The sequence below is a fragment of the Bubalus bubalis genome, chromosome 17 (assembly GCF_019923935.1).
Source record: "Bubalus bubalis isolate 160015118507 breed Murrah chromosome 17, NDDB_SH_1, whole genome shotgun sequence".
In the NCBI taxonomy this organism is placed as follows: domain Eukaryota; kingdom Metazoa; phylum Chordata; class Mammalia; order Artiodactyla; family Bovidae; genus Bubalus; species Bubalus bubalis.
Genome location: NC_059173.1, coordinates 40,128,494 through 40,150,908, shown reverse-complemented (window position 1 = coordinate 40,150,908; position 22,415 = coordinate 40,128,494). Strand labels below are relative to the sequence as shown.

The 22,415-nt window shown below is 37.4% G+C and overlaps 1 protein-coding gene across 1 annotated transcript in view; it reads right to left on the bottom strand.

Annotated features, from left to right (window-relative positions):
• Nucleotides 1-22,415, bottom strand: part of FAT4 (FAT atypical cadherin 4) — a 177,661-nt gene that overhangs the window by 85,516 nt on the left and 69,730 nt on the right. The window contains exons 2-3 of the mRNA XM_025268036.3: nt 11,294-11,425; nt 559-820 (exon numbers count right to left, since the gene is read on the bottom strand). Of these exons, the coding sequence (XP_025123821.3) occupies nt 559-820; nt 11,294-11,425 (394 nt within the window). The remainder of the gene's footprint in view (nt 1-558; nt 821-11,293; nt 11,426-22,415) is intronic.

The window sequence follows — 22,415 nt, the reverse complement described above, 5'->3', positions numbered from 1 at the left end:
AGGGTGTGGAGAAAAGGGAACCCTCTTCCACTGTTGGTGGGAATGCAAACTAGTACAGCCACTATGGAGAACAGTGTGGAGATTCCTTAAAAAACTGGAAATAGACCTGCCTTATGATCCAGCAATCCCACTGCTGGGCATACACACTGAGGAAACCAGAAGGGAAAGAGACACGTGTACCCCAATGTTCATCGCAGCATGGTTTATAATAGCCAGGACATGGAAGCAACCTAGATGTCCATCAGCAGATGAATGGATAAGAAAGCAGTGGTACATATACACAATGGAGTATTACTCAGCCATTAAAAGAATACATTTGAATCAGTTCTAATGAGGTGGATGAAACTGGAGCCTATTATACAGAGTGAAGTAAGCCAGAAAGAAAAACACCAATACAGTATACTAACGCATATATGGAATTTAGAAAAAAAAAAAAAAATCCAACGTTTATACCCAGTAGCACATACTAGTCCCAATTCAAGAGCAGCCAAAACCTAGTCTGTGTAACTGTAGTCAAAGGTGACCCTTGCAAAATATACTTAAAAGTGTGCCACCTACCTGGGGTTGTGTCTTCTGGGATGTCAAAAGAGTACACAGGCCTCGAGAACTTGGGTGTGTGGTCATTCACATCACTGACAGTAATATTTATTCTCATATCCGAGGACTGAAGACCATCATCCGCACGAACCAGCAAGGAATATTTGGAACGACGTTCTCTGTCCAGTCTCTTGGTAGCTATCAGATCTCCAGATTCAGGATCAATTCGGAAACTGTCATCGGCTCCACTGATGATCGTATATGTGACAAGAGCATTTGCACCCTAGGGAAAAGAGAGCAGAATCTGAACTGCTAGAAGTAGAACAGTAAAAGTGCTGCTCCTTGTGCTGAATGTATACTTGACAAAGTGAGGCTCTGGGGCTTAATTTCATATGATACTGTAATATTTCAAATAGTAACAGTCCAGTGTAGTTAACTAAATAGTCTTTCACTATTCATTTCATTAAATAACACAGCAAATCTCAACCTTCAAAATGTGTGTGTGTGTGTGTGTGCACGCGTGTGCATGCTCTATGCATGCTCAGTCGTGTCTGACTCTGCAACACTGTGGACTGCAACCTTCCAGGGTCCTCTGTGCATGGGATTTTTCAGGCAAGAATACTGGAGTGGGTTGCCATTTCCTCCTCTAGGGAATCTTCCTGGCTCAGGGATCGAACCAGCGTCTCCTGTGTCTCCTGCATTGGCAGGTGGATTCTTTAAGACTTGGGAAGCCCATATATATGTGTGTATGTGAGGGAATGGTAACCCACTCCAGTATTCTAGCTGGAAAATCCCATGGACAGAGGAGGCTGGCTGGTTATGGCCTATAGGGTCACAAAGTATTGGACATGATTAAGCAACTAAGCACAGCACACACACACATATATAAATTCTTAAAATATTTCATAGAAAGGGGTCAAACTGTCACTGTGGAAAATACAAAAGATGATAATACTATTAACTACATATCCAGAGGTTTGCCAGGCCCAGGGACAACACTGTGTATGCATTTGTCTTGCTTTAGTTCATGCTTCCCTGGTGGCTCAGACGGTAAAAGCGTCTGCCTACAATGCGGGAGACCTGGGTTCAATCCCTGGATCGGGAAGATCCCCCTGGAGAAGGAAATGACAACCCACTCCAGAATTCTTGCCTGGAAAATGCCATGGACTGACGGAGGAGCCTGGTAGGCTATAGTCCATGGGGTCGAAAAGAGTCGGACACGACTGAGCCACTTCATTTTCACTTTTTCTCACTGTGAGATACTATTTCTCAAAAGAAGATGCAAAGTTTGGAGATGGTACTTAACTTATCTAGAGTCATACTGGGGGTGAGTGGATTTCAAACCCTAGTTTGTCTGACTCTGAGCTCACGTTCCTCTGGTTCAGCATGAGAAGGTAATTAAATTAAGCAAGCTCTAAATGGAAGCTTGAACTTCCCTGGTGGCTCAGACAGTAAAGAATCCGCCTGCAATGAGGGAGACCTGGGTTCGACCCCTGGGTTGGAAAGATCCCTGGAGGAGGGCATGACAACCCACTCCAGCATTCTTGCTTTGAGAATTCTCACACCAGAGGAGCCTGATCGGCTACAGTCCATGGGGTTGCAAAGAGTCAGACAAAACTGAACGAGTAAGCACAATACAGCACAAATGGAAGCTTACAATGTGCACTATAAAAACCGAGAGAGGGATTACTTTGACCAGTTTGCTAGTGTGAAGAGATTTGCTTGCTTAATTAATTAACTAATTTATGTATTTTATACACTTTTGGTTGCACTGGGTCTCCTTGCTTTATGCAGCCTTTCTCTAGCTGCAGCAGGTGGGGCCACTCTTGGTTGCAGTGCGCAGGCTTCTCATTGCGGTGGCTTCTCCTGTTGTGGAGCACAGCTTCTAGGCCCACGGGCTTCAGGAGTTGCAGAACATGGGCTCAGTAGTTGTGGTTTGCGGGCTCTAGGGCTTGGGCTCAGTAGCTGTGGTGCACGGGCTTACTTGCTCCATGGCATGTGGAATCCTCCTGGACCAGGGATCGAACCCATGTTGCCTGCATTGGCAGGTAGATTCTTATCCACTGTACCACCTGGGAAGTCCAGTGTGGAGAGTTTTAACGTAGAACAAAAGAAGAAAAAATGAGCTAAAATATTAGATTATGGGTATAGATTGGATAGGGGCTTAGCTGGTAAAGAGAATCCACCTGAAATCCAAGAGACCCCGGTTTGATCCCGTGTCAGGGAGTTCCCCTGGAGAAGGGCATGGGAACCCACTGCAGTACTTTTGGGCTTCCCTGGTGGCTCAGATGGTAAAGAATTTGCCTGCAATGCGAAGACCTGGGCTGGAAAGATCCCCTGGAGGAAGGCGTGGCAATCCACTCCAGTATTCTTGCCTGGAGAATCCCCATGGACAGAGGAACCTAGCAGGCTACACTCCATGGAGTACCAAAGAGCTGGACACGACTGAGCGACTAAGCACAGCACAGCACATACACTGGAGAATCTCAGTTACAACACACATCAAACTGTATGACCAAGAAACCACTGATCTTGTTTTAATTGGAAACAATCTTTTAAGGCTCTTGATGGTATAAGATGAACTAGAAAGAAGAGAGGCCAGAGAAGGGGTGAGAGAGTAGATTTTGGCCCCAGGAGACTGGGACTTCAATTCCTCAAGAGGAAACTCTATATAATCTGCATTATTTTCTGGTTCCAAGTCCCTGTTCTGTAAAATGAAAGCAGGGATGCATTCTTGTGTTCACTCAGATCTTTGAACTGTAGCACTCAACATCTGAAGTATAAACTAGGAATTTGGCTGAAGGAATGGAAAAGAAAAATAGAACATTTATTAAGTGTTTATTGAGTGCTAAGCACTGCTCTGAGCGTATCACTTCATGGGCACTAATTGATTTGATACTTAAAAGTAATCCAGTTGGGTAAGCACTATTATTATCTCCATTTTGAAGATAAAGAAACTGAGACAAAGAAATCTGAACCCTGGTTATCTTGCCCCAGAAGTGAGGCTCTCAGTCATTGTGTACCAAACATAATATACACAGAACAAATTAGTAAGATCTGAAGGTTTATTGGATACAGAAGTAACTAATGATAGCTCTCAGTTGTTCAACATTCTCTTATATTCTCGTTTCTTTATCAACTGTATGCAATGGGCATAAAAGTGAAAGAGAAAAAAAAATTTCAAATTACTTTGGCTGGGAATTAGGAGAATGTTCTTGCTGAAGACATCTCAGGATAAGTTCTGCTTGGATGCAGGAGACATTATGCATTGAAATTTTTTAATTTTATGTATGGTATGTTAAGATAGTGAAGGATAGCTTCATAGAAATGGTTTTGTGGCAATGGTTATAACCATAGGAATGGATGTGTGGTCAGAGATTTGAAAAGCAGTTTGATAAACTATCTGAAGGTCAATATATGTGGCTCACAATTGAAGCCAGAAGATTTGTTGATGACTTACATGAGAATAGACAGTAAAAGATACAGCAGCATAAAGAATGAATATCATATTGAAAGAATGGGAAATAAGGGGAGCGACTGAGGGAAGAAGAGGAGAAGGAACCTTGGAGACCTAGAGGACAGCTTGCCACAGAGGTTAAAGGGAAGGTTTCAGAAAGAGTAGATTTTAGCAGAGTCAAAAATAAAAAAAACTAAGGCAAATTAAAATCACCATCTAGATTTGATAATAAGGGATGGTAACTATAGTATTCAAAAAATCTCTTATAAACTTATTTGTATATTATTGAAATAATGAACAGTTTGATTTAGATATGCTAAATCACATGTATGGAGAAGGCAATAGCACCCCACTCCAGTACTCTTGCCTGGAAAATCCCATGGATGGAGGAGCCTGGTAGGCGGCAGTCCATGGGGTCACTGAGGGTCAGACACGACTGAGCAACTTCACGTTCACTTTTCACTTTCATGCATTGGAGAAGACAATGGCAACCCACTCCAGTGTTCTTGCCTGGAGAATCCCAGGGACGGGGAAGCCTGGTGGGCTGCCATCTGTGGGGTCGCACAGAGTCAGACACGACTGAAGTGACTTAGCAGCAGCAGCAATCACATGTATATTATAGTTGGAATTCCGAGTTGCACATTATACATTGTACTGGTTGAGACTGCATGCTCTGGGGCCATAGTTTTGGTTTTGAATCTCTGCTCCACTACCTATTAATCATGTATCATTGGGCTACTCCTTAACTTCTATGAGCCTATGTTTCCTTATCGAGACAATCTGGCTGGTAATAATATCTGATACATGGGACTGTAGCAGTATTTAATCTGTATTGAATCTGAGGATTAAAGGAGTTCACACATGTAAAGGACCTACAACAATGCATGAAAAGCTTTAAGCGTATGACTGTGCTGTTTTTATTCCTATTTTAATTATTTTTTATAAAAGGAATATAACAAGTTAGATGCATTTGATGACAGAGATGCTTGCAAATGAATAATTTAAATCAAAATTTGATTAGAGTTGCTAATATCCCAGGAAAAATATTGTCTGATTTTCTATTATATATAGTATTACTTCCTGACACTGAGGTATATGTAGTATTGGAATTGTCAACTTCAAAAATTACTTTTTGATTTCAATATACTCATATAAAACAAATATGTGTATATATGTAGATGTGTATATATATATATATATATTTATTACCATATCAGCTCTAGAAATGTATATTAAAGTATCCAGGCTTAGAACTCTCAAGAAGCTATTAGGAAGAACATAAATTCAGGACATTTAAACTCTAAAGCTGACATGCTGGGAAATCACAGAATCTGCAGTTTCCATACATCTTTTCCATCATAGATTAAATATGCTTCATTCTCAAGATCAAATATATAAGGGCATGACTGCTAACAGTCGAAGGCAAAAATACTCTCAAAATTCATGTTTAGAGGTATTTGCTATATTTGTACTGCATTCCCTAAACTAATCTTAAAATTTAGTAATGTGAAATCCTCAAAGCACATTTTAATTTAGTAATGACAGCTGGATTTGACATACTATGCACATTTATCTTGTATATTCAGGTGTACATAGACCATCTAATGTATTTATTGTAATTGTATGGTTTAACAAAAACATTCAATAAGAATTTTAGACTTTTAATCTAACCACATTCTGTACTTTTTGTTCTGTTTCACAAGGAATTCCACTATTCTGGTGAAACAGTCCAGAGAAAAACAGCTACACTCAATTCTGAACTATTAAAATGGAATTTGGAAATTAGGGGAAAGCCAAGATGCAAAAACCATATTTCAAGCTATTATATAAATGGTTCAAAATTTAGAAATGTCCCATCTACAAAATGACTATAATAATTAATACTCCTGAACTTATGATAATTCTTCTGAACAGAAAACCAAAGCCATCAGACTGTTGATAAACCATAATTTTTCACTTTCAAAATCAGCTGATGTGCTGCATTAGAAGTTCCAGTGAATGTCTGAAAATGCATGGCCAAGAGTAATGATTTAATGAGGTCTTTTGAAAAGTCTATTTATTTATTTAGTATCCCAAATATGCAGTATCAGCAATGCTACAAGAAACAAATATCATATTTCAGCTGTAGCACAGTGGAAATAATGCTGTTTAAAAACATTCTACTCTCCTGAGGAACCACAGAGACAAAAGTACGTGGAAGGAATTCTAAAAGTAAATAGCTATAAATTGTAAATGCATTTTATAATCTTAAGTAGTAGTTTCAAAAGCAAGTATGGTACCATGGAATAAAGCTTTAGTGTCCTGGCCCATTACAAGCATAATAATTCGTTTATCAAAGGAAACAAGACACAGACAATCACGTGCTTCTGAGAGATGTCTATCTTGATCCAACATATGTTTCAAATGATATTCAAATTATGCTCAATATGTACATATTGCTTTCAGATTCCTTTACCGGGCATTATTCTTCAGTGACCTACTACAGGCTTTCTAACATACTAATATTTTATGTTTAATTTAGTAATTAAGGAAAAGTATATAAACTACATAATATGTGGACATAATTTTCTGATGGCCTATGTAATCTTAGTGTTTTAAAGAATTCTATTAATGTTTCAAAATCAACCTGCAAGATAGCTGGGTGAAAATTTAATGCTGGCCACAAAGTAAAAGAAACTCCTTGCATTTCAATATTGATTCCTACTCAAAACTAGATGAAGAAAGAAGACAGACCATGATTTGGTAAGAGAGAAATCATTTCAAACGTGTACATATATATTTTCAAATTTAACCTAGAGGTAAGGAGCTGAGAACAGAATAGAAGATAAAAGGTTTATCTAAAAACATTAATAATAATTTATTGTAAACCACTCAAAAAAGGAAACAGCCAATAATTCTGAATGTCCTAGGAAGCCTAGGTAGCCATTCCATTTGGCATACAGCCAAAGAAATGTTGGTTCCTCATGTCAGGAGTGGACATAGTCTGTAGTCATTAAAACATCACTAAAAAGTTAAAAAAAAAAATATTCCAAGAAGGAAAAGGATCTCATGAGCTTAATCTTTTTAAAAATAATAGTGCCAAAGCACTTCTACAAAAATGTCCTTCTTTTCTTTAAAGTTCCAGGTGAAACTAGTTCCTTCCTTCCAGCCTCTACTGTCTTTTTCCCCTTCCACCTCCACTCTCCCTGCCCCTACATACTGGTCCTATTACAAAATACTTGGTGGTGATTTCTACCACGCTTTCCTTGAATTGCAAACAGTCTTCCTTCCTTTTCCCTAGACTGTTCCTGTTTTATAGTTTTGCTCCTTTGTGCCTCTTTAACTTCCCACTGTCTCACCTCAAATGCACTTCTTGCATATCCTAGATATCATTACCTTGCATTTAGTACTTAAAAAAAAACACCTAGAATGTCTAAGTGATAACACTGGCATAGATACAGTTTTTTAACTTGAAAAGGGAAACTCAATAGAAATAAAACAAAGTACACTAAAATTGTGTTAATGTAAATACCTAGAGACGTAATGACCTTCCCAGCCTTCTTCAAATCTCATACTAAATATAAACACATCTCAAAACATCAACTTGAAGACAATGCAAGTGTATGCAGGTGCACACGTACACACACACATGCACAGAAAAGTCACGGAGAGAAAAATAAACATACGGGCAGCATTGCATTTGATTTAACCCTTCTATCACATTTTAAAAAGAAAAAAGTAGGGAGGAAAGTAAAATTATAACAGAATTTGCATAATATTATTATAAGGGTTGAATGTTGGCATTTCTTTCAAATAATCACTGAATAATAAATTATATAATGTAATTAGATATATAATTATTATATATATTATATATTTATAATCATAATATATTGTATATTATATTTATATATAATTTGTAATATATAATGTATATTATATAAATTATAGTGTTATATAAATATAATATTATATTTCTATAATATCATAATTAGTATATAAATATTATAATTATATAATGTTGTGTATTATATTATTAATATAATATGTATATATTACATTATATATTTATATAATATAAAATATTATGTATAATATATGATATATAATATAATGCATATATAATATTATAATATTATATCTAACTTATAATTATATATTATAATATAGATATAATTTATATTATATAATACATAATTATGAAATATAATATAATTATATAATACATAATGCATTTATGATACATATGATATTATACTATATGATTATATATTATAAAACATATATATGTAATTATTAAATATAATATAATAATAAAGCTGAGCATCGAATAATTCTTAAGAGTAGTGCTCAAAATTCTCCAAGCCAACCTTCAGCAGTATGTGAATCGTGAACTTCCAGATGTTCAAGCTGGTTTTAGAAAAGGCAGAGGAACCAGAGATCAAACTGCCAACACCCACTGGATCATCGAAAAAGCAAGAGAGTTCCCAGAAAAACATCTATTTCTGCTTTATTGACTATACCAAAGCCTTTGATTGTGTGGATCACAATAAACTGTGGAGAATTCTGAAAGAGATGGGAATACCAGACCACCTGACCTGCCTCTTGAGAAACCTATATGCAGGTCAGGAAGCAACAGTTAGAACGACATGGAACAGACCTGTTCCAAATACGAAAAGGAGTACGTCAAGGCTGTATATTGTCACCCTGCTTATTTAACTTATATGCAGAGTACATCATGAGAAATGCTGGGCTGGAGGAAGCACAAGCTGGAATCAATATTGCTGGGAGAAATATCCATAATCTCAGATATGCAGATGACACCACCCTTATGGCAGAGAGTGAAGAGGAACTAAAAAGCCTCTTGATGAAAGTGAAAGAGGAGAGTGAAAAAGTTGGCTTAAAGCTCAACATTCAGAAAATGAAGAACAAGGCATCAGGTCCCATCACTTCATGGCAAATAGATGAGGAAACAGTGGAAAGAGTGTCAGACTTTATTTTTTCGGGCTCCAAAATCACGTCAGATGGTGATTGCCTCTATGAAATTAAAAGACACTTACTCCTTGGAAGGAAAGTTATGACCAACCTAGATAGCATATTGAAAACCAGAGACATTACTTTGCCAAAAAAGGTCCGTCTAGTCAAGGCTATGGTTTTTCCAGGGATCATGTATAGATATGAGAGTTGGACTATAAATAAAGCTGAGCACTGATGAATTGATGCTTTTGAACTGTGGTGTTGGAGAAGACTCTTGAGAGTCCCTTGGACCGCAAGGAGATCCAACCAGTCCATCCTAAAGGAGAGCAATCCTGGGTGTTCATTGGAAGGACTGATGTTGAAGCTGAAACTCCAATACTTTGGCCATGTGATGCGAAGAGCTGACTCATTTGAAAAGACCCTGATGCTGGGAAAGATCGAAGGTGCAAGGAGAAGGGGACAACAGAGGATGAGATGGTTGGATGGCATCACTGACTCAATGGACATGAGTTTGAGTAAACTCCGGGAGTTGGTGGTAGACAGGGAGGCCTGGCATGCTGCAGTCCATAGGGTGGCAAAGAGTCGGACACAACTGAGTGATTGAACTAAACTCACTGACAAATGACTAAGTTGTTACATTCTGTACTGGCTGTTAAAATTAGTCTATTATTGAATTATTCACCTTTTTTAAGTTAAATAAGCCAAAAATCAAGTTATCATATCCTTCTGGAGCTTAAATGAGGTAAGGAAATTAAATTATCTATTTGGGGCTTAGCAAAAAGGGAAATGGGCTACTAGTGTATGGGAACATTATTCCTCTTTCCAAAATTCTAGAAATTAACTGAAACCTTTACCTAGCAAGGAAGAGAAAACAAGTGATGTTATATTTTTAATGGGAAAAATATAAATTACAAATTATATAAGTTGTCATGCTGTTTGGAGCATGATGATTGCTTTAGTTAAACTTAAAACATAAACATGGAAGACAGAAATCTAAATTGTGCCCCCCAAAATCAGTTTACTGCTAGGAAACGTATTAATGGAATTCAAATTCATTGGCTTCCTAGATAATTTCCTTAAAATATATAAGGCTATTACTAAGTTATACACTTAATGTTTGCATATCCATGAAATTAAAAGACGCTTACTCCTTGGAAGGAAAGTTATGACCAACCTAGACAGCATATTCAAAAGCAGAGACATTACTTTGCCAACAAAGGTTCATCTAGTCAAGGCTATGGTTTTTCCTGTGGTCATGTGTGGATGTGAGAGTTGGACTGTGAAGAAGGCTGAGTGCCGAAGAATTGATGCTTTTGAACTGTGGTGTTGGAGAAGACTCTTGAGAGTCCCTTGGACTGCAAGGAGATCCAACCAGTCCATTCTGAAGGAGATCAGCCCTGGGATTTCTTTGGAAGGAATGATGCTAAAGCTGAAACTCCAGTACCTCGGCCACCTCATGCGAAGAATTAACTCATTGGAAAAGACTCTGATGCTGGGAGGGATTGGGGGCAGGAGGAGAAGGGGACGACAGAGGATGAGATGGCTGGATGGCATCACTGACTCGATGGACGTAAGTCTGGGTGAACTCTGGGAGTTGGTGATGGACAGGGAGGCCTGGCATGCTGCGATCATGGGGTCGCAAAGAGTCGGACACGACTGAGCGACTGAACTGAACTGAACTGAACTGATATGTATATATGTGGGGCTTTCCAGGTGGTGCTAGTGGTAAAGAAGCCACCTGCCAATGCAGGAGACATAAGAGACAATCCCCTGGAGTGGGGCATGGCAACCTATTCCAGTATTCTCGCCTAGAGAATCCCCATGGACAGAAGAGACTGGCAGGCTACAGTCCATAGGGTCACACAGAGTTAGACATGACTGAAGAGACTTAGCATGCACACGTGCATATATGCAAGTTAAATGAAAAGTTTCAAAGTTGTCTTATATTTTAATTTTCAATAATTTGCTTTTTTCAAATACAAATAAAAATAAATTCTTAGCTATATATGCTATAAGATAGCAAATGGGAGTGATAGGGCATTAAAAATAAGACATTTCTGTAAATATTTTTTATCCTTTGAGAAATTAAAATAATTTGGCTAATGAATCTAAGATGCACCAGCAATTAACTGAGTTGAAATTGCTGATCAAAGGAAAGTTACCTCTAGACAGTCTCTATCTTAGCATTCCTATGTCACATTTCAAGAGTTAATGTCCTTTGGAAAAGAGCACTCAATGCTTAGCCTTAATTATTAGTTAATAAATGTTGTCAACATACAGTAGAAATTTGATAGATCACTGGAAAATTATGTTTCAAAAAGTCAGAGACAAGGTCTGAGCTACCTCATCAGCATCCATGGCTGTCAGCTGCATAATCTTAGAACCATCTCCGATATTCTCCTCCACTGTGAGATCCAGCATGTCTGTTGGGAACACTGGTGGATTGTCATTGATATCTTGAAGTGTTATTTCTACCTACAAGAAAGAAAAGAAATAATATATGAATGCTGCGTATGTCTGCAAAATACCAGTTAAATTGTATATCAAGAATCCGCTCAACTAAGCCTTCCCAAAAGAATCAGAACCTTTATATATAACATCCCAGAAAATACCCTAGAGAAAGTTGTGAATTATTTATAGGAAAAGAATAGCCAAGAAAGATCATTTGACGTATTGATAGTAACTGATTTTAAATGATCACCTAGGAGTTTAGAATAGAATAGGTCCACAGATCAACTGTCATTTAAATCCCCAGATTTGTGCACCAGTGAAGAATTGTTCAGATTAGCACTGTTTGTCTTTCATCCATTAAGTACTGCCTGACACACGGATGACATGGTATAAAATTTCTTCCTGAAAGGTTTAGATATTGGCAACCAATGTCCAGGGAAAATAAAGAAGTTCACATTTTAAGAAACACTCAGCATTTTTCCCTTTAAAGTCAACTCTCAATTTTTTGGGGAAGAAAACTATACATACCTTTTCTTTCTATCTTCACTCCCATCAACATTTCTTAGTGTGACTAAAGCTAAACAATCATCCTGTTCATATGTGGTATTAAGATAGGTTGCAAATATTAACTTTCCTTGAAAGATCCTCATCAGAAGTCAGAGTTATTTGTTTCCCTACCTAAGAAAGGGCTTCCCTGCTAGCTCAGTTGGTAAAGAATCCTCCTGTAATGCAAGAGACCCTGGTTTGATTCCCGGGTCAGGAAGATCTGCTGGAGATGGGATAGGCTACCCACTCTGGTATTTTTGGGCTTCCCTTGTGGCTCAGCTGGTAAAGAATCTGCCTGTAATGTGGGAGACCTGGGTTCAGTCCCTGGGTTGGGAAGATTCCCTGGAGAAGGGAAAGGCTACCCACTCTAGTATTCTTGCCTGGAGAATTCATGGGGTTGCAAAGTCGGACACGACTGAGTGACTTTCAAAAAAAAAAAAAAAAAAAAAACCTTAAGAAAAATTGTTTAGAAAGAACAATCTGTGAATATTAAATAATAACTTCAAACCATGTGTTTTCTCTTTTGAGTTAGGTGCTAAAAGCTGAATATCTGATAAGAAAAAGGGAGACAGCTGCTAATAAAACTGAAAATTTCCCCAGTTGGATCACAAAATTAAGTCATGGAGGAAAGTCCATCCACCCATTTAGCTCGGATGTAATCAGGACATTTTTCTTCTAGGATGAAATGTCATCTTTTATAGTTATACTGTAAATACTCCATCAGATCAAGAGTGATGAGAGTGGATATTAGGAGACAGCAAAATAATTCTAGTTTTTTCTTTTCCAGGAAGAGGAAAGGGTGGAAGGAGAGGTAGTAAATAGGATTGTCAGTATTCTCTGGCAAAGAATGAGTGGGAAATACAGAGAGCTAGACAAATAAATGGATGAGCAATTGATAAAAAGAGAAACCCAGAAAACAATATACAGAATTCAGTACTAAGTCATTATTGTAGTTCCACCACTTAACAGGACAGTTTTGATCATAATTAATGTCTCAAATTGGTCTAGGAAATGATTAGGGCAACCTTAGTAGTTAGAAATCTGCTATTTTGCTTTTGGCTAACACCATTCTCTACACCACTGCCTTTAAAAGAGATCGAGATCATTAAAACTGCAGCTTGTAAGGAGCATTTCCAATTTCCTTGCAAAGTTGTAAATAACAAGAGTTTTTGAATTAGAACAACCAGAGTTCAGATTCTGTCTCTGCACTTATTAACTGGGGAAATTTGAGCACTTAATTTCTTTGAGCCTCACTTTCCTTATCTTAAAATTGGGATAATAATGTATCTTAGAGCATTTTATGAAGACTAACCCCTGATGATGCTAGCAAAATGCTTATCACAGGGGGAAACTTTCAATGAAAAGTAGATCTTGGTTTTTAAATTATCAGAACAGAACAAGGCATTCCTTAGAGCCAGGGAGAGACTGTATTTGTGATAGAATATGACTCCTGAGAGTCCCTTGGACTGCAAGGAGATCAAACCAGTCAACCCTAGAGGAAATAAATTCTGAATATCATTGGAGGGACTGACTAATGCTGAGGCTGAAGCTCCAAATCTTTGACCACCTGATGCAAAAAACTGACTCAGAAAAGACCCTGATGCCCGGAAAGGTTAAAGGCAGGAAGAGAAGGGGACAACAGAAGATGAGATGGTTGTATGGCATCACTGACTTAATGGACATGTGTTTCAGCAAGCTCCGGGAGATGATGAAGGACAGTGAGGGCCTGGTGTGCTGCAGTCCATGGGGTCACAAAGAGTCAGACACAACTGGGAGGCTGAACAACAATGTACTTCTAGTGCGTGGTACAGGTCCTGATATATCTTTGATGTCATGTTTAATTGGTGCCATTCTGGATTCTCTTTACCCTCAATTTAGCCTTCTTCTTTACACACACACACATTCACATATACTTACATACACACACACTCATATATGCATCTGTTGTTCAGTCGCTCAGTAGCGTCCAATCTTTCCTAGCATCAGGGTCTTTTCTAATGAGTCAGCTCTTCACATCAGGTGGTCAAACTATTGGAGCTTCAGTTTCAGCCATTGCCCTTCCAATGAATATTCAGGATTGCTTTCCTTTAGGATTGACTGGTTTGATCTCCTTGCAGTCCAAGGGACTCTCAAGAGTCTTCTCCAACACCACAGTTCAAAAGCATCAATTCTTCAGCACTCAGCTTTCTTTATGGTCCAACTCTCACATCCATACATGACCACTGGAAAAACCATACATTTAACTATATGAACCTTTGTTGGCAAAGTTATGTCTCTGCTTTTTAATATGCTGTCCAGGTTGGTCATAGCTTTTCTTCCAAGGAGCAAGTGTTTTTTAATTTCATGGCTGCAGTCACCATCTTCAGTGATTTTGGAGTCCCCCAAAATAAAGTCTGTTACTGTTACCATTGTTTCCCCATCTATTTGCCATGAAGTGATGGGACTAGATGCCATGATCTTAGTTTTTTTAATGTTGAGGTTTAAGCCAGCTTATTCACTCTCCTGTTACACCTCAACAAGAGGCTCTTTAGTTCCTCTTCACTTTCTACCATAAGAGTGGTGTCATCTGCATATCTGAGGTTATTGATATTTCTCCTGCTAATCTTGATTCTAGCTTATGCTTCATCCAGCTGGCATTTTACATGATGTACTCTGCATATAAGTTAAAAAAGCAGGGTGACAGTACACACTCTTGATGTACTCCTTTCCCAATTTGGAATCTGTCCGTTGTTCCATGTCCTGTTCTAATCATTGTTTCTTGACCTGTATACAGGTTTCTCAAAAGGCAATTAAGATAGCCGGGTACTCCTATCTCTTTAAGAATTTTCCACAGTTTGTTGTGATCCATACAGTCAAAGGCTTTATCATGGTCAATGAAGTAGAAATAGCTATATTTATGGAACTCCCTTGCTTTACCTATGATCCAATGGATGTTGGCAATTTGATCACTGGTTCCTCTGCCTTTTCTAAATCCAGTTTGTTAGGTACAGTAGATTCTATAGTAGAAACATGTTATGTATAGTAGTTTCTTCATTATGGATGATGAGTGCATGAATTGAACAAGACCCTTCTATATTTTAATAGTTATAACTAACACAAACATGCCAAACCCTGTTGTAAGTTGTATGTATGTGCACATTCATATACATACACACACACACACATAAATGCATAAAAAAATCCTTAAAAGAGCCCTATGAGGAAAGTACTATTACCTTCCCATTAGAGAAATGAGTTAACCAATGTACACAGGTTAAGTAATTATCCAATGCCAGAGAGCTAGTAAGTCAGTAGTAAGTTTCCTTTACCACAATGCAAACCTGACTGCTGCTGCTGCTGCTGCTGCTAAGTTGCTTCAGTCATGTCCGACTCTGTGCAACCCCAGAGAATGCAGCCCACCAGGCTCCCCAGTCCCTGGGATTCTCCAGGCAAGAACACTGGAGTGGGTTGCCATTCCCTTCTCCAATGCATGAAAGTGAAAAGTGAACGTGAAGTCGTTCAGTCGTGTCCGACTCCTAGGGACCCCATGGACTGCAGCCTACCAGGCTCCTCTGTCCATGGGATTTGCCAGGCAAGAGTACTGGAGTGGGTTGCCATTGCCTTCTCCGGAAACCTGTCTATCTCTCTCTATATATAAGCACACCCCTCTCTCTCTTTAGGCATGTGTTTTCAATAAACATAGTGAATCATATTTGAAAAGTATGTCACAGCTTTATAAATATATTTTTATAAATTTGCATATTATTCCTATCTGCAATTTGGATCACTTACATATGAACTAACTAGCCATACAATCTTGGGTCAGTCTATAAATCTTTGTCAGCTAGGTGATCCCGAGATTTAGCTCTAGGAATCTGTGACCATGTATGTTCTATGAGATTTTGGCCAACTTCATCATTTCAGGTACAAAAAATTGTTTGTGTCTTTATTAGCAAGAATAAATTTAGTTAAATATTAATAGACTCAAAACTAAACATTTCTGAATGCATCTATAATCTACCAGTTATAGGCACAGATCTAGGACATTTCATCATTGGATGTTGATATACATAAAGGTTATATTTTGATTAAGGACACCAGAGGTCATCCATTTAATAGGTCAGGCTATGCTTTTCCAAAATCAGTATCAGCTTGCCAATCAAAAAACTGTAACTTTGTATTCTTCTTCAAAGAAAAATCTAGATATTCTCTCTAATTTTCCAGTCTCTCTGCTCCACGTCACAATTCCTCAAGTATTCCTCAAAAACTTTCAGCATGACCTCTCTAGATTCCCTCACTAACCTAGAGTATGAATAACCAAGAGGAGGAGATCTGAACTCACTGGTGTAGTAGATTTCATCTGGCAATCCCTTCACTTCTGAATCAGTGTGTAAGTTCTTCGGTTTCTACCAAGAGTTCCAAGATCATGAACACTGTTTGCCTATGAAGTGGTCACTGATTCCCATATTTATTTACTTAATATTTTAGTCTCTATTACATAAAAGGTATATGTTAGTCACTATATAGTAAATATATAAGAAAATAAGACAGGCCACCATCTCTTGTGGGGAATAAATGAAGTCTGACCATGGAAATATGTACAAATATAAACATCTGTTTGGAAAATACACAGTTGACATCTTGATTCCAAGCAGTTAGTCCCCTACACTATGGGTAATTCTTCAAGCAGTCCTGTATCTTGCCCTTGGAAGTTACCATTTTTCCTGATGAGTCCAGATTCTAACACGCACTTGGCTCACTGTCTTGGATCTCCCATCAACCTAAGAGTCTTATTTCATTATTACCCTCACTTTGGACTAAGATTTGGTATGGTTTTTTGAAATACTGTCATATAAAACACAAGAATCAAACATTAACAATTTAGAGAAGATATCTAGAAAGAAAATATAGTTTATTAAATATAATATTGTTATCTAGAGGTATTAATTAAGACACTATAATTTCAAAGAGTCTTTTCTGTACAAATCAGATAACTTTAAATAATGCAGATAATGGCTATTAGTGGTTTATTTATAAATTATCTGATTTTAAAAATTGTCTAAAATATAATTCCTAAACTAAAGAATGTTGATAAATGCATTTCATTCTTTTAAAATACATACCCCAAACTACTGCATAGCTTTTAGTAATAGCATTGCCCCTCTACTGTTTTACTTTTTTTTTTTTTACATTTGTTTGGACATGAAATAAGCAAAATAATTGTACTATTAAATATTATTTTGCAAAAAATAATCACATTTTGAACCCAGAAGCTTCCCTTCACAAGTGGCTGTATTTTAAATGAAAGCAAAACAAATAAAGACTGCCAATAGGTTACATAATTTAAGTCCAGGGGACATCGTCAAGGTATCAATTCTATAAGTTTGTGAAAACTGACCCTCAAAGATGAAAGAAACATTACACTATGAAGATAAGGTACTTGCATATTTTATGCCTGCCTATCAGATGTTGACCTTTGTGCTTAGATAGTAGGCCGTTAGCAGACATATATGGTTTCACCTACCATTACAAGGGCAGTTGGTAGCTTCGTGGTTGACTTGTTTATAACAAAATATCAGCTACATCTAATGACAGGTATTGTCTGTGACCATCACTGCATTACCATTCAGATCCCTTCAGAATAATAACTTTCTTGGCTAAGACACCTCATCCCTAGTCAGGGCCAAGTCGCTTCAGTCGTGTCCGACTCTGTGTGACCCCATAGATGGCAGCCCACCAGGCTCCCCCATCCCTGGGATTCTCCAGGCAAGAACAGTGGAGTGGGTTGCCATTTCCTTCTCCAATGCATGAAAGTGAAAACTGAAAGTGAAGTTGCTCAGTTTTGTCCAACTCTTTGCGACCCTATGGACTGCAGCCTACCAGGCTCCTCGGTCCATGGGATTTTCCAGGCAAGAGTACTGGAGTGGGGTGCCATTGTCTTCGTAAATAATGATGTTTAAAGAAAAATACATGACCTAAATTAAAGGAGCTAACAATCAATTAATTAAAAAGTGTCTGTCTTGTGGTAGTTTTGTAAAGGTAAAAGTTTATTTAAAAATATGGCTTTAAATAATGTCACCAAACTTTTAGTTGAATAGGCAAATAGGTCTTTAAAAAATAAAAAGTTTACTGTGTCAATTGTTGCTATGAAATGGGTACAATGCTTTACTCCTTAAAAATGTTTCCCTATTATATGCAATTTATCATTTTATTCTGCTCTGCATCAGGAATGATGTTATAGTTTGGGAATTTACTTTTAATTTTTAAGTAAAAAAAATCAGAATTCAACTACATCATAAATGAGCAAGTTGCTAATTAGCAATAGGAATTATCAAATCATTACATATGTCTAAATATAAACCATTGTATTTCACTAATATAAGTTGATATTATGAAAGTAATACTTTATATTCAAGGCTAAGGAATCGACTAAAATATTAAGGTCCATTATGAGCTCATTCCTCAGTTAGTAAACTGACAATTGCATTGTGGTCACTATCTCAACCACAATTAAAAACATATTCTTAAATTCATACTCTTTCTGCAAGCTAAATGAATTGGTTCTTAATGTATTAGGATGAAAAATGCCCCCAAACATATTTTTAACTCACAATCTTCCTGCAACCTACATAAAGTGTTCTTAACGAACAAGGATGAAAAGCAATCATTTTTTTCCTTTTTTTTAAATTTTATTTTATTTTTAAACTTTACAAAATTGTATTAGTTTTGCCAAATATCAAAATGAATCCGCCACAGGTATACATGTGTTCCCAAAGATTGTAGAATTTATAATACAACAAAAGATTATGTTAGGTAGTCTAAGTAGGAAAAAAGGAGTCCAAAAATGTCAGTTAGAAAAAGCCCAGGAAAAGAGACAAAGGAAGAAAATCCAAGGACTGGAATGGGAACCTTGGGTGGGAAAAAACACACCCAAACATGCCCCCTTCCTGATAGATGGTGGACACAAGCCCTATTTTGTATAGGACAGAACCAATTCTGTATAGGACAGAACCAGGCTCCAGGGGGGGAAACAAAAAGTATAAAAAGGGAACTCAAGCAGTGTTGAGGCCACTCCTACGGGGTCCACTAGCTCTCATGTTTTGGGTGTGTACTTTCTGCTGTCTGCCTAATAAAATCCCGCCTGTGTGAGCTGTAACACTGGTCTGTTGTTTCAAATCCTTGCTGTGATGAGACAAAATAGACTGGAATAGATTTAGAAAATAGAAATAGAAATCTATGCATTTGCAAGAAGTAATATCAAAGTTCTTAGAATCCCAGATATCATCAAGTTCATCTCCCAGTCAAAAGCAAGGCATTGAACTGTCAGGTCATTTATCTAGGAGCAGCAGTCAGACTCTTAACTCTAGCCCACTGATTTTTGCAGAGATCTGTGGACAGGTCTGGGGAGGAAGCAGCATAATATGCCTTAGACCACTCCCTCTAATCTTTGTCAAAGACAATGAGTGTTCAAAAAAAATATGCAATTGATGTGTACAGAAAATTAATTAAAAAAAATTAATGTTGATTATCTACCCTACAAGTACCATTTTTCCACATCCTTGCTAATTTTAAGTTCCTTTATATTTATATTCGGAGAAGGCGATGGCACCCCACTCCAGTACTCTTGCCTGGAAAATCCCATGGATGGAGGAGCCTGATAGGCTGCAGTCCATGGGATCGCTAAGAGTCGGACACGACTGAGCGACTTCACTTTCACTTTTCCCTTTCATGCATTGGAGAAGGAAATGGCAACCCACTCCAGTGTTCTTGCCTGGAGAATCCCAGGGACGGGGGAGCCTGGTGGGCTGCCTTCTATGGGGTCGCACAGAGTCGGACACGACTGAAGTGACTTAGCAGCATATTTGTATTAATGGAAAATAATCTGTGAAGGTTTGCCTTAGTGATGCCACTGCAAGACTATTAAACAATCATCAGATACACTTCAAGTAAAGAAACTATAGCTAAATAATCTCGTTGTTGTTGTTCAGTCACTCAGTTGTGTCTGACTTTTTGTGACCCCATGGACTGCAGCACTTCACTCTCTCCTGGAGTTTGCTCAAACTCATGTGCATTGAGTTGGTGATGCCATCCAAACCATCTCATCCTCTGACACCCCCTTCTTATCCTGCACTCAGACTTTCTCCATAGATAGAAGTAAAAGTTATTGCTTTGAACATGTCTACAAAGAAGCTATTTCTTCCATGTCCTGGCCATTGTAAATAGTGCTGCGATGAACACTGGGATACTTGTGTCTTTTTGAAATATGGTTTTCTCAGGGTAAATGCCCAGTAGTGGGATTGCTGGGCTATCCAGCAATACAACTATCATATGCTAATTCTATTTTTCTTTTTTAAGGAACCTGCATACTATTCTCCATAGAGGTTTTATCAAATTGCATTCCTATCAGCAGTGCAAGAAGGTTCCCTTTTCTCCACTTTCTCTCCCGCATATACTGTGTGTAGATTTTTTGATGATGGGCATTCTGACCAGTGTGAGGTGATATATAACAGCTGATTCATTTTGTTATACAGCAGAAACCAACACAAAATTGTAAAGCAATCATGCTCCAATAAAATAGTAAATTAAAAAAGAAGTTATTTTTCTCAAAAGATGCAATAAGAATCATTTTCAAAAATGACAAAAGTTTAAATGGTTTTTGAGACAGACATAAAATACATATACTATAAAATAGTAAAAGAAGACGTATCACAGCAAATAGCACTTGATCAGTTGCTTTTTGTTAGTGCCCAATATAATTATTTACACTACTGCCTTTTTATTTTCATGAAACTGACACTACAAATTTCTCAAATATTACTATTACCATATGAATTGTGACAACGCATTGCACCAAAAATAATGCTTAGACTTCACATGTATTACCTCCAAAGACACTATGATAATGCCACCAAATTGTATTTAAACAATCTTTTAATTAACAAGTCTGCCAATAATTATTTATTTCACCAGAAGTATTTTTGCTTTGATTTCTTTAATACATTTACAAATTACAGAAATTGGTCATTTGCAAAACTTCTCGGGCTAACAGATCATTTATACTGTTCAAATTTGTGAATTTCAGAATTTTGAGGTCAAAAATTGTCTTCTTTACTTTTGCATTCTCACAACTTATTCATCTCTTGCATGTAACTTTTTCTTCAGAAATATTCGTTTTCAAAGCAAACCTGTTATTTGACATTTTATTAGAGTCACAAGTTCAGCAAATTTTAAAAAATTAAGTATGTTACTGGTGTGGGCTTCCCTTGTGTCTCAGACAGTAAAGCAGGACCTGGGTTCTTTCCCTGGGTTGGGAAGGTCCTCTGGAGAAAGGAATGGCTATCCACTCCAGTATTCTTGCCTGGAGAATTCCATGGACAGGGGGGCCTGGTGGGGTATGGTCCATGGGGTCACAGAGTCGGACAGGACTAAGCAACTAACACACACACACAAACACTGGTATATGAAAAATGTATTCATCAACATTGACCTACATTACAATAATATTTAGGATCAATCCAATCTCATTGATTTCTTAGTTCTTGTGTCCCCATAATGTTATCATCTATAATTTATGACATAAAATCATATTTGATGATAATTCAATAACTTTATACTCAGATGATTTAAAACAACTTCAGAAAAACCATCTGTTGTAAAAACATATACAATAACAATTCAGGAAGTCTCCCATCTGGAGGACTGGAATATAGGATCCTATGAAATGCCCATCACTGTTTCAGAAACAACTGCACTAAACACCACAAAGTCATGAATAAACCTACAAAAATAATTGCGGTCATTCAAATGTACATTACCCTTAATAGGTTATTACAATGTCACTCCAATAACACTTTGCTAAATGATGCCTTAGTTTATACTGTGTTGGTGCTACTGCAATTGAGGACAAAGTCTAATGTTACACTCAAAACAATTTTTATTTCATCAGAGTGAAACAAAATGCTGAAATCTAGCATTTAATTTTTCTGTATGGAGGCTCAAGTGAAGAGTTGAAATTGAAAGTAAATTAACCAATTTGAAATCCACACCAAGATCAGTACAACCATTACCCCGGAGCTGTCACTTCCTTTGGCTCTGAAAAGGAAAACTCCACCTTTCCTGTCTGAGAGGAGGCTGTGTGTGAACATGAGTCTGCCTGCATTGCAGTGAAAGGCTCTGTTCTGGGGGATGTCTGGGTTGTGTGTGCAAAGAAACCTTCTATGACTTGACTTTAAACTTGGGAATCAAAAGCAACATTCGTTAAAAAAGACATCAGGCTAGAAATATGAAAGCCATGGCTCAAGCAAATAATCAAACTTAAATTTTAAATGTTTGGCAATAACTTCCCATTCACTCACTTCAAATAAAGCCAAATACTATGTGATTCACTCAAGTTAGTGGGACTGACATATTTTGCATGTTATATTGGCTTCCAATGACAAGGCTTTATTTAGTAAATTTATGTTAAGTCCTGTATATTCACTGAGATGAG